Source organism: Thunnus maccoyii, chromosome 6 (assembly GCF_910596095.1).
Source record: "Thunnus maccoyii chromosome 6, fThuMac1.1, whole genome shotgun sequence".
In the NCBI taxonomy this organism is placed as follows: domain Eukaryota; kingdom Metazoa; phylum Chordata; class Actinopteri; order Scombriformes; family Scombridae; genus Thunnus; species Thunnus maccoyii.
The window spans coordinates 7,016,227-7,029,670 of NC_056538.1; the positions used below are offsets into that span (position 1 = coordinate 7,016,227).

Consider the following 13,444-nt stretch of genomic DNA (forward strand, 5'->3'; position numbering starts at 1 on the left):
TTAAAATTATATCATCATCAGGACACAAACGATGGCTGAGTTAGTGTGACGGTACAAAATATCCGCCATGATAAAAGTTTATTACACATGAAATGAGATTTAAACCGTTTCAAAAATAGATGCACCAAGTATAACCAACATAAATAACATGAATTTATCTACTTCCTATGAAAACTCACTCTTTGTTCTTGTCTCTGCATAGACCCTGACACATCAGACAGAAATCCTTCCTTAAGGTTTCAAGCATTCATTCATACAGACTTTAGCCTTAAATAGGCCAATAAAAGTGTCCCAAATGTCTGGTTTTCCTCTGAACACACTGCTTGTCCCAGTCAAGACTCCTCTACTTAGAGGTTAGGGAGAGGATCAAGTGTTTTTAAGTTATAGGAATTGATTTCAAGTGAAATGAGTCATTGGTGTCAAAGTCAATTTGACTTAAGCCCCTTTTATGTGGCTAAAATCCACACCTCAGCTTGAAATTTAGAACCAATCCCGCACATTTTCCTCGAGACTTAGCTTGGTGACACACAACATCAAAAGCAATGTTAAGCTGCCCACTTTGCCAGATCTTTTTTTTTGTGCTAATGTTTCAAAATGTCGAAAACGCCGCACATAGCACCTCAACAGAAACAAATAACCCAGTCGACAGTAGAGCACAATCTGCATCCAGACCACATCCAGTCCTGCTTCATTGGTAACCGCGACCCATTTAACAAACCGACGTCTTTTCTCATGCTGAGCAGAGTGCATGAAGGGAGCTCTTGTAGTCCTAATGTGTCTGTTAATATTTGATGAGTCTTCAACTACAGATGGATGACAATGCTATACATGCAGCCCAGCCCGGGCAGGCAGGGGGCACGCTGATTGAGAACACTTGCTGAGTGTAAAGAGCATTGAAAAGAGACACTACCGGCCCTCATTGGCTGCGAGTTGAAACATAGCTGGAATTAGTTATTGCGACTTTTATTGCAGCCTGGATGCTTCTTGAGGTTTTTGTATTGTGGGGAGAGAGTTACAGAGAGAGCTGAATGTTGATAATGTGGTATATTTGAATACGAGAGTGTGAGTGGGAGGATTAGATGTAATTCATATGAGGACAGCATTGTTCGTCTTCCTCGTGCTCCTCATCGCCCATTCTCTCTGTCTCCTCTCAGCTTGTTTAGAATTCCTTCCCTCCTCGTTCTCCCTTTTCCAACCTTCCCATCCCCTCTCAATGCACATCATTGTCTCACTGTTTTGCAGCCTCATCCTATTTCACTGTTTGCTGCCTCATCTGTTGTGTCTTTTTTCTAACACACACACACACACACACACACACACACACACACACACACACACACACACACACACACACACACACACACACACACGCACAGACATATGCATGCACACTTACACACTTGCACCTTTCTGCATGATGGAGGTTCCTATTCCACCTCCTTCAATTACTACATCAACTTATCCGTGTCAGCAGGCTGTGCGTGCTGTGACTGCTGGCAAGGGTGGCCAGGTAGTAAATGACTACTTTACCCTCCATCTCGCTCTCTCTCTTTGCCTCTCTATCAAACACACACAAGCAAATAATGTTTGCATCTATCTTTTTGCATCGCCTCTGTCATCCCTTTATAATTACTATCAATCCAAGTTTTGCATTATTCTATATTATTCTTACTGACAACAAAACAGCATAACCAACCACTTCAGTACTTCAACCCCTGCTCATGTGGGGTTCATAGTTCACAAATGTAGTTTCATACAGTTTGGCATTGTAGTTTGTAGTTTTCTAAGATCATAAACACAGTAAATCTTATTCCTGCTAAACATGCACGTCATTGTGAGCATGTTAGCATGTTGGCAAGCATGAGGCATTGTTGAGAGTTGGAGGTAATGGGTGTTGGCCCCTGGTGACTTAGGTTTGCAGCATAATTTCAGCTTTACACCACATTTAGTTAGAAAACAGCCCTGCGTGAAACAATGCAAGCCCCCTTCATCAATGTGAACGAAACCATTCCATCGAGGCAGCTGAGGTGCCATCGCAGATGGTTCGGGCAAAAAAAGGCTGGCGTGTGCAGTAATAAAGTTGAGTCTGGCTTAACTTTTGCTGGAGCACATTGCAATGTCATCTGGCAAGGGTAGATTACTACCCTACCTTGTAATCTGAGTGCTGTATTTATAGTGTTTACCTCATGATCGCCATGACAAAAGATAAAAATGACTGCCGCTGTGCCACTGTAAAATCCTTCCTTGTAATATTATAAAGTGTTGTGCAGCGTTTTGGTGTCTTATAAACCTTTAACCTCATGGATCTATTTCTTCAGCAGAAATCCCTACATCAACATTTCATTGTCTCAACGGTACCTGAAGCAACACACCCCCACCAACGCAGCTCTCGCTCGCAGGGCTGTTTTCAGTCAGAACGCCCACATAGTCTTGTTAATGTTTTTGTACAACAATGGAGCTGTATGGCACAGAGGAATAAGCTATATCAGGCTTTGGCTACACAGATAATACTTGTTAGTAGGATCAGTTCATTGTTGGGTTTTTCAATTGACAATAAGAAAAAATATAGAACATTTCCTCCCATCCTTTGTGATTATCCCTGCTACAGTTTTCTATCTACTCCTGTCCCTCATCGCCTCATAGCACTAACTCTTGCTCTCACAGCCAGCCCCTCCTTTCCCCCCACCCTCCATCTCCTTCCTCTCTCCCTCAGGTGCTCTTGAGTTCAAGAGCTCTCAAAGCTTTTTCCTCAGCGGTCAATGGCTGAGCGAGACCCCTTCAAATGGAGAGAGAGAGGAGAGAGCACTCTGGCTGCAGCCTCCCACCTGTATCATTCACAGTTCTGTTTGGCCCTAACCTCATCCAGTCAGCCTTTTTATTGCAACACCTCAGCAGTCAGCAACACTCGGCAGTCAGCAGCAACAAAAACCTAACAGTAATGTCCCTTGGATCTGAGTATTCTAAGCTAAAATAAATAAATAAATCTATGGTGATGTTTAGAGAGTTTTAGAAGAGGCACTAGTCTGGCAGCTGTAGATGAAGAGCTTGTCTAATGGTGGTAAAACTCAAGAATTTTAAAGTCTACAGTGAAAGTATCCACTTAAGGAATACATTTAACTCTACTTGACTTTGTGTAAGTTACTCAGCGAGGGTGTTAAAACAAAAAGACAAAACTTAAGATGTATAAACGATTTGGAGCCAAAAATGTAATAATAGTAATGGCAGAGCTCAGTCTGTCCTCCAGCTAAGGTTACCAGAAAGATCAGTAGAGGACATGAAGACCTCTAATCACATGTATTTCTCTCTCTCTCTCTCTCACACACACACACTCATGTCTGTTTTGGTGTGTGTAATAATACAATCATCTTTATTTGTAGAGCAATTTTCAAGAATCAAAGTGCAAGCGACAACTCAAGCAGAAATCAAGTCAATTGGAGCAGATATTTGAGTGTTCCCATAGGTTTCGTCTTAGCATTTATCTTTGTCTGTGTGTTTGTGTGTTTGTGTGTTTTCATGTTTGTGTGTGCTCAGACTTCTGTGATCTGATTTGTGGAGACTGATGGCTCTCTGGGCAAAGCTTGACTTTGTCCTTGGAAAGAGCAAAGAACACATTTCACCCTGGAGAGAGACATCTGTCTGAGTATTAAGTTTTGCTACCAGAGTGTATGCAGGCGTGTGTATGTGCAGTATTAGTGTGTGTGTGTGTTTCTCCTGCGGCTGTGAAGAGTGTATGTGTGTTTCATGGGTGGGATTTTTAGATCACGAATCCCGCTGTGTTATGACCGAAGGTCTTTTTGTATTTCCTGTAAATAACATGGAGAGCAAAAAACTTCAAACTTGATTTGGAAGATGTTCTTGGACACTGAAATAAATGAAGCAGAAGAGCTACAGATGAGGCATGCTGGGGGAAAATGACTACATCAAAAAATTTAAGTGACAACATTTCAAAATAACACTTACATTGCACATCATAAACTGTTGATATCTAAACATATATATAAACACTTTAAGTTTCTTTGAGGCAAGTTCCATATCTTAGGCTTCTTGTCTTCTACTCACCGTTGCGGTCTATAGCGAAGGGTGTGCTGGTGGTGGTGATCTGGTAGTTACAGATCTGGCTGTATTGTGGTGAACAGTCCTGGTCAGTAGCCTCCACCTGCAGGATGCTGTCGTAAATCTTGCCCTCTGTCACCGCTGCGTGGTACTGCGGCTCCCGGAACACCGGGGCGAACTCGTTCACATCGTTGACCTGAATGTGCACCACCGCCCTGCAGACATAGGGGGCGACAGAGGGAGGTAAAATGGAGATTAGTTTCGGATATTCTGTCAACTGCACTGGGTGTTACGGCCTTTATGACATTTATAGTCTGGTATGGCATAAGGGAAATAAAGGAAAACAGATAAACTTCACACATCAATATATCAAACTATAATTAACTGTGGCAGCAAAGAAGAAACCCACATTTAAAGTGTTTCAGTGGGCAATATGAAGATGACTGTTCATAAATCTACACCAAACATAGGACAATAGTGCTACTGCTTCATTCTTATTGGCAGAGACTCATAAAGGTGCACTTCATTCATTTTACAATAGAATTGAACTTGAATTTTCATGCAGAGTACTACTGAGTCTATGAAAACATTTGTTATCTTCTGTAAGCTTTCTAAAGCTGGAAAGAAAAAGAGATTAAGCTTGAGACTTAAAATTTGCATAACAAACTGAAGGTGTGGAGTTGATCATACTAGAGACTAAAAGTCAGGATATCTTGGCTTCAATTTTACCCATCCATCTTTGAAATTTGTCTCTTGTGAGTCTCCCTCATCTTTATAAAGTGCAATATTAAATCAGTGGAGTATGCCTTTAAAGGCCTTTCAAAAATACCCCATAAACACCCAACACCGCTTCCACATTCATGAATTAAATTATTAATTCATTAACCCAAAATCACCGCTCATGCTGGCACTGTCTGTCTCAGTAGCTCTCAGGAAGAAAAAGAATTAAGGTTTGTTTGTTTGTGTTTTTAGTTTACTATTTTGCCACTTTCAAATGAAAAAAAGGGGAAGAAGGAAAAAGACAGAACAGAGTGATTTTATAAATGATGAGAGGTTATACGTGTATTTGTGATTCTGTGTTGCATTAAGCCTAATAATTGCAAAGCCCTAGCCTCAAATGGCTTGTATACTATGTGTCTTTGATGTTCACACACACACACACAAGTAGGAGTGTAATAGTGTCTGTCCCTGACACTTACAGGAGTGAGTAAGGTATCTAATTAGCTACTGCAGCTTTTAACCAGATGATAGTTCAATTTAGTGTTTGAGGGCAGAATTGACTGTGGGTGATGAATTAGTTTGGTAACCAATAGTCACGTCCTCTGTGTAATACACAGTCTGACCTGACCCGGTGGATTGATTTTATTGTGTTATGGTAAAATAATTCCCTGTACCTACTATATCCACACACACTATGCACACTCATTCAAACCAGTAAAAACTACACTTATTAATCATTCCATAGGTGATCTATCAGCAGTGATTCATGTTAACTTACACATAATGAAGAGAAAAAACACCATTCATCACATTAAAACGCCTTCATCAGTACTCTGCAACAGCCAGACGGCAACAGATTTCATAATCAATCCTTCGATTCGTTGACTGACAACCAATGATGGATGACCGAGAGGCTGCAATATGCGGTATTAAGCTTCAGAATGGCAAATCCAAAGTAATGCTTTGCTTTAAGAGACAAAAGGGGAGAGAGGAGAGGTTTATAGGATTAGCTGGTGGGTAGGGTAATGACGGTAAAATTATCCCATTAAAATAAGCTGTAAATATCTCTCCAACATGTGGTCGGCTGGAGATGGAGACTGGACAACAAAGAGGGAGACAGTGGGGAGGCCGAGCCCTGGCAGAATGGATTTCCACACTGCCTTATCTCTCTCTGTCACAAGTAAACAAACATAGGCAACCATTTGTTTTGAGCCTCTACACACAAACAGTTGCACGGTTAAATAGTATAATAGAAAAACGGAAACACATAAACAACCGGTGAAAAAACACATAAGGGACAGAGAAATGGGAGGCAGACAGTGGTGGCAATAACGAAGGTTAGAATATTGGAACCCTAGTTCTATAAACATAGGTGAGCATAGGTGGACTCTATGGGTGATACTCTCCTCCAATCACACGCACACAATCGCCAGCTGAAATTTGGTTACCCGCCTGCCTGTAGGCTCGGGAGATGCACTCACAAAGCCAACTAGCTAGGTGCTTCTTGGACAGAGCTTTACCAGCCACTTCCTCTCCATAGCACACAAACAGCTGTTCAGTGCGCCAAAAGGGGATGGTGCGTTCAACATAACACTCCAACACATGTACTGGGCACAAGAGTGCAGTTTTGCCCCCTGGCATCCCCATGGGGTGGAGGACAAAATGCCTCTATCTGAATAGTTCTCAACCTAAATTAACTGTTTATGTTCTAGAGTAGTGAGCGCTGTGGTCACCACAACGCAGCAAACAGCTGGGCGCACAGTTCACTCACTCTCTTAGCTGAGGTCAGTGCAAGCAGCAAGCCTGTCTTGAATGACAACGCCTTCAGAGAGGAGCGCTCCAGAGGCTAATCAGTAGGCGCGTCCTGATTGGCCGGCTACGTACATGCAAATTTCAGTGGGCGATTGTGTGCGTGTGATTGGAGGAGAGTATTACCCAGAGAGTCCTCTAGGGGGCGGAGCCTGTGTGAGAAAGAGCTAAGTACATTTATTCAACAAGTGTGTTCAAGTGAACTCTGTACTTTAAAGTATTTTTTTACTTTATACTTTTACTCAACATTTTACATAGTGATTGTACTTTTTTTAATCCACTGCATTTATCTGACAGCTGTTATCAGTTACTTTGTAGATTAAGATTTTACATTAAAACATTTAACGTAAAAATATATTGTATTATTATAGATTAGACGACCCAACAGTCAATATAAAGTAGTTAAAATAAGCTGCAATTTGGCAACTGAAACCTGACACCATGTGTGTATTAAAGGACAGGTTCACAATTTTTCAAGTCCATCTTAAAACAATAGTCATGCACCCAGATTAACATTGAAGCAGGTTCTGCGTGCCTTTATTATTTCTCCTGTTCATACTGACCATTAAAAGATCCCTTTATAATGCACTTACAATGTAAGTGATGGGGAGCTAAATCCACAAGCCTTGCTCCGTGCAAAAATATATTTAAATGTTTATCTGAAGCTAATATGAAGCTTCAGCCGTCCAAATTATTCAAACCAAGTAGATATCTTTCAACATTACAGTCTTTTTAGTGCCAAAGTCTCTCTTCCATCACCCCCCTTGTTAGTATCCTTCCACTGCAGCTAAACAGGAAAACACTGTCTGGGGAGACAAAAAGAAGGAATTTCATACTAACAACTTACTAACTAACTAACTGTGGAAGATATCCACTTTATTTGATTAACTCAGGCGACTGAAGCCTCATATTAGCTTTAGATAAACTTTTAAATACATTTTTGCTCAAAACAAGGACTGTGGGTTCTGTCCCTCATCACTTACATTATAAGCACATTTGGAGGAGATCTTCTAAAAGCCGGTTGGACAGCACGAATAATTACAGCAAGAAAAACCTGTTTCAATGTTCAAATGGGCTCCTGACTGTTGTTTAAAGACAGACTTGAAATACTGTGAACCTGTCTTATAAAAACATACAGGAACTATATGACATGGAACAAATAACACTAAGACTCTAAAAACCCAAATTTATGTGATAGACCTGTTACTCTTAAAACTACACATATTTTCTAATAGCCTCCTTTCCTTATCAGACACATATGTACAAACTAATCTGTCCCTTTATGCACACATAACCACCCAACTTCCCCCTTTATTCATTTTTATTTTCTTTCTTTATTATGTGTATCATTAAATGTAATTGGTTTCTTTAATTTTTGTATGTATTTGTGAATATTTCATCAATATATTGAATGAAGACAGCTGGATGAGGGTTAAACTGACATTTTGTATTGTACTGTGCAAGATGCTAAGATCAAAATCATCTAATATATTGAAAGTATTCAAAATACATTTTGAAGTACATTTTGTACAATTTGTAAGTACATTTTGCTAAAAATAGACAATTTATGTACTTTTCCATAAGTTAAGTTTTGAATGCAGGACTAATGTTTATATTGTGACAGTGCTACTTTTACTGAAGTAAAGAATTAGAACATTTAACTACTGGACACAGGTACAAAATGCACAAATCAACACCCAGATGTGATAAATGTACTGGGCTTCTTAAGGATTGGTGGGAGGTTAACAGTGATGCTAACAGCAGTGGAGGATTGTGATAAGAAGCACTGACAGATGATGGCAGCACCAGTGTGCACACTAAATCCCTCAGCCAGCCTTGTTTTGTCATATTAATGAGGCTCTCCCATAAACATTACCCCCCTGCTTCTCCACACTCCCCAGTGGGGAGGGGGCAAACATATGTTCCACTCCTCTGGGGCTTGTTTTGGAGGGACTGCTATGTGTGCATGTGTGTGTGTGTTTGCGTGCGGTTACATATTCATGCACACAGATGAATGATATACAACTAAATGCAATGATTGTGAATACGTCTCATTGTGAGTGTGAGTCACTCTGCCGATGGCTCACATCTGGCTAAAGCAGACGCCACCGTCTGTAGGGTGTGTGTGTGTACGTGTGTGTGTTTCGTGTTGCTGGAACATTGCCAAGCTGAGCCCATGGCTGCCATCCTTCCCTGTGACAGGCCTCAGCTCATAAGCAGGGGGTCCACAATGACTCAGAATGACAGAAAGACAGTGGGGGATTAAGTGACCCTATGGGTGCCAGAATGATCACAACACTACTAAACAGAGCCACAGGGATGGCTATGTGGAAACAAAGTCAAAGGTTAAACAAACTACATCACCCCAGCGAATGAGGAAATCAAATCTGAAGTCTGGACTGTGTTCAGGGATCCCACTGTGGTCAAAAGAGTGATGTAAAACGGGTTTAAATGCAACCAAGATGCATAACAATCTACACATAACCATCTAACAGAGATGCAAGCATCAACACTGGTACATAACTCTAAAAATCAATTGAACACATGGGTATAATGAGTGGAAATGAATAAGACTATGACTGGTATGACTGGTAAGTCAAAAAGCTTGTCACTGTATTTACAAAAATAATTCTATCCTTTACTTACACAGTACATAACAGCACACAGTGCTGGCACAGATGACTCCTTGAGAAAAAAATACATATATTTTTATATTCTGAACTTTGAGAAACATTTACAAAGTTCTCCTCAATGTCAAATCATGCTGTATTAAATAACCACCTATGTGTTTCTGCAGCGGGAAGGACTTTAATACTCTTTAATGGCTGATAGAGTGTATGTGATTTGGGAGTGCTAACATGAAACAGTGGCGCTGGCATCAAGCTGTGTGCTACTTTAAGTTAAAAACAGTTATTATGTTAAACCATCCAAAAGATTCTGAAAAAGGATCACCGTAGCGTCTCTGCAAATATAGCACCTGGCACGCATTCAACCCACGTTCATATATGACAGCTGTCACAGGTTCAACTCTGGTTGACACCGTTAGCTGCAGTTCTATACACTTCACTTCTATACCAAATACAGTTCAGTTTGTCTGAAAGTGTCAGTCATCCTCCAGTATCTGAGTTTTTTTTTTTAATTTGTCAAAATTTAATCATGATATAATGATGTTTTATTGTTGTTAAATTCCTGCATGTAGCACTTCCACAAAACATCATGTTGATGCAGTGATTTTCCTATCCATTCATGTCAAAACGTTGTTTACAGAGAGGAACCTCACAACACCTTACAAAACATTACCAACGAAATCTCTGAGAAAGGACTGAGAAGATGTTTGCTGTCACTTTTCAAGCATGTAAATATTGCATGAGGAAATGAAGTGCATGGCAAGCGAAAAGCCTCAGTGCGCAGCGGAGATGTATTTTAGTGCCAGGTGTGATTTCAATCCAGCTAAATCATATACAGACACAGACATCAGATACTAGCTGCATGTTAATCCCAGGTAAGTATTGTTCCCAGCTTATTACATATTCATCTACACTCATTATTTATCAACAGCTTCACGCAGCCACTCAAATACTCATTAATGAATGCCTCACAGACACACACACACACACCTACACACACGCACACACACACACACAGCACAAAGGAAAAGGACTCAATTAATCTTTGTCAAGAATTAGCCGAGAGGTTGAATCATCAATTTCCTTGTGTAAGACTAGAATGGAAATAAACAAGTCGAACTATACCAATGGGATCAAATGCGCAACACAACAACACAGGACGGTAATCTCATCAATATGCAGGGAAATCCCACTTCCACATTGACAACCGCGCCCTGAGGCGCTACCACACAACTCCACGGGGGCCGGTGTAATCTCAATACAAGGTGATTATAGTGCACCGATCCTGCTCACTCCACTACAGATAGTATGGATCAAATCATTGATGGATGGCTTGGACTATCATGCCACAGAACAGAGAAATATAGATGAGATGATTTGAAGGAATTAAAGTTGTAATCTCTGCTGCACTTAAGCACACGGAGGAAAGATTATTTTGCCTTGAACAGAACTTTACGAGCATTTGTGTGCCGTTAGGTGACTGGAAGTCCATTTTCTCGACTCTACTGACAAACTTCTAAAGCGTCTGCCAACACGCGGTGACGCGCTTGATCGTGGTTTGAATCGGGGATGGGGAACGGGTGTCATTTTCTTTTTTCTGGTAACTGATGCAGACAAGCACAGATGGTGCAGTTCCTGGCGCTGCATATTCATAATTGAAACATGGAGACTATATTCTCCCATTACATTATGTTAGTTGAAGATAACAAACATATTCCTAGATGTATTTTTTTTTTCTCCTCAGGAATAATAATCACATCAACTAACAGGTTTTGACAGAATGAGGTTTCACTCATATTAGCATCAAGTGTGACAAGCATGAAGTTAAGATTCTTGGTAGAATAAAGCGCCGACTCACTGACAGGTCTGCCGGATCTGTGGAGTCCCCTGGTCTTCTGTCTGCAGAAATGTATCATGACAGCTAATGCTAACAAGGCACAGCTTTTGGCCCACTTCTTTACTCACAGGAAAGTGACTTTTTTTTGTTAATGCTGAGTGCATGTTTGGGTGGCTGTCTAAGTGTGTGTGTGTGTGTGTGTGTGTGTGTGCAAGGGGTTATGAGTTGCAAAATGGGGCTATCTATCCCCAGCTGAGGTATTTGTCTTATTTATATGTAAATATACGTTGGTATATCAGTATGAATTTGACTCAGCATTTGGGAATTGTGAGTGTGTGTATGTTTGTGTGTGTGTGTGTGTGCGTGACTGTCCTTCAGATGGCCGTTAGGTGAGATAATTAGCCTCTCCAAACGGCGGCGAGGGTAGGACATACAGGACTCTAACATTCACTAATGGTGACTTTAATAACTACTGCGCTGCCAAACACCGAGTGTGTGTGTGTGAATGTGTGTGTACAGGGACAGGAGAATATACCTGCCTGTCTACCTACATACGTTTTCTCACATTTGTGCACAGACGACCTGGGGGCACCTAACCCTGTTGTGTATGCCTTACCCCCTGACAGCCTCTAGGCAGTTAACCCCTGGGCTGGTGTTAAATACATGTTGCGGTTTGGTGCGAGTCCTGGGAAGGATTATGAATATGACATGCTTTGTAAGGAAGAGAGATGTCCCTTATGCCTAATTACTCCATAGCAACAGCAGAACTTTGCACAGAGCAAGGTGTGGGGAATGGGGAGATACAAACAGTACAGAGGAACTTCAAGTCTTCAGATGCTAATTAGTGAGATTATATGGTTGTTTTTCAACTGCACCCATCCCTAAGGCTCGGTGCTCATGTGTCCGGCTACACTGGTGAGTTTTGCGATTACTCGAATTTTCAGAAGGGCAACCGCAAATGTCAGTTTTACTTTGGTAATAATGTTACACTAAAACAGCGGTTCCTGACCTTTTTAGTTTGTGACCCCTTAATACAAAGCAATTTCTACTTGTGACCCCTCATCACAGGGTGCATGTCTGTTGGTTGTGAGAAGTTCAACTGAAGAGAATAGAGAAAAGCCATAACATAAAATCGTGTAGCTGAGATTTCAATCATGGTACTCAAATGATGACCCCTTAATGACCCCTTCAGGGGCTCCCAGTCCCCAGGTTGGGAACCACTGCCCTAAATCAATAATCAAATCTAGATCAGGGCTTTAAGAAAACTTGAAATGTCCTGGTATTATTTTTACTATCCAAAAAATAAAAAAGGGAACGACTCTGATTCAAATGAATCAATACAACAAAAATCCAGATGAAAACCAGATTCTTAGAATATCATTTGCTGTGCAAATATGTTATTTTTTGGTTTGGTTTGGTTTATTGACAACATTCTAATATATCTGAAACAAAAAATACAAGACTTTCAGTCAGGGATAGAATGATAAAGTCCTGGACTTATTCCCACTGTTGTTCTTGGTGTTTACATAGCCCACCAAATTTTATCAAGACGGGGACAGGCATTCAATGATTTTAATTTTTTGGCTTATGCTTTAAAGTACAGGTTCACAATTTTTCAAGTCTGTCTTAAAACAAAAGGGTGGCCAAGATGGTGTCATAGAGGGAACACCATGCTTCTTTGAGCTCCAGTGATATTTGTCCGTTTATCCAATTATTTTATGTATTCACTTGGTGAAAGTATCATACCTTACAGCGGGAGTAACTCTGTAATGAATCTTGACAATTACTTTTTGAAAATAACGTGCTGAGAACTATGAAAAAAAAAATCGACCAGGACTGCTCATGAAAATGAGGAGCAGAATGAGGACGCTAGCAGTAGTAGTAGCACTGACCTGAACATTCTTCAGGCAATGGACAGAATAACACATAATATCACAAATGTTATTGATGCAAAAGTTGACACAATACTTGCTGCTAAAAGGGATCAAACAACCCAAATACAGGCTCTGGGAATTCCAGTTGGTGAGGCAGATGGTAGAATTGCTACTGTGGAGGCCATGACAGAATCGTGGCAGTCTAAAGTGACAAATCTGAAGACACAAGCGAGCAGAATGTTTGAACACATCGATGGTTTAGACAAACATGGGCACAGATGCAGATTTGCTTGGTTGGTCTACCTGAAGGTACAGAAGGAACCTGTGAAGTTTATCGAGAAGTGGATACCTGACTATCTTAAAATGACAACAAACACAGGAAGGATCAAGTTGGACTGCTCACACCGCTCCCTAGCACCAAAACCCAGTCCAAAACAATGCCCCAGACTGATCATTATGAAGTTTCACAACTTCACTGACAAGCAACGTGTTATGAATGCAGCCTGTCATCTTAGTGCAGAATC

General features: G+C 40.8%; 1 protein-coding gene across 2 annotated transcripts in view; it reads right to left on the reverse strand.

The window, feature by feature from the left end:
- LOC121898483 (calsyntenin-2-like) overlaps positions 1 to 13,444 on the reverse strand; it is a 206,710-nt gene that overhangs the window by 81,304 nt on the left and 111,962 nt on the right. For both annotated transcript variants that reach the window (XM_042413577.1, XM_042413578.1), the window contains exon 4: positions 4,060 to 4,268. In XM_042413577.1, the coding sequence (XP_042269511.1) occupies positions 4,060 to 4,268 (209 nt within the window). The remainder of the gene's footprint in view (positions 1 to 4,059; positions 4,269 to 13,444) is intronic.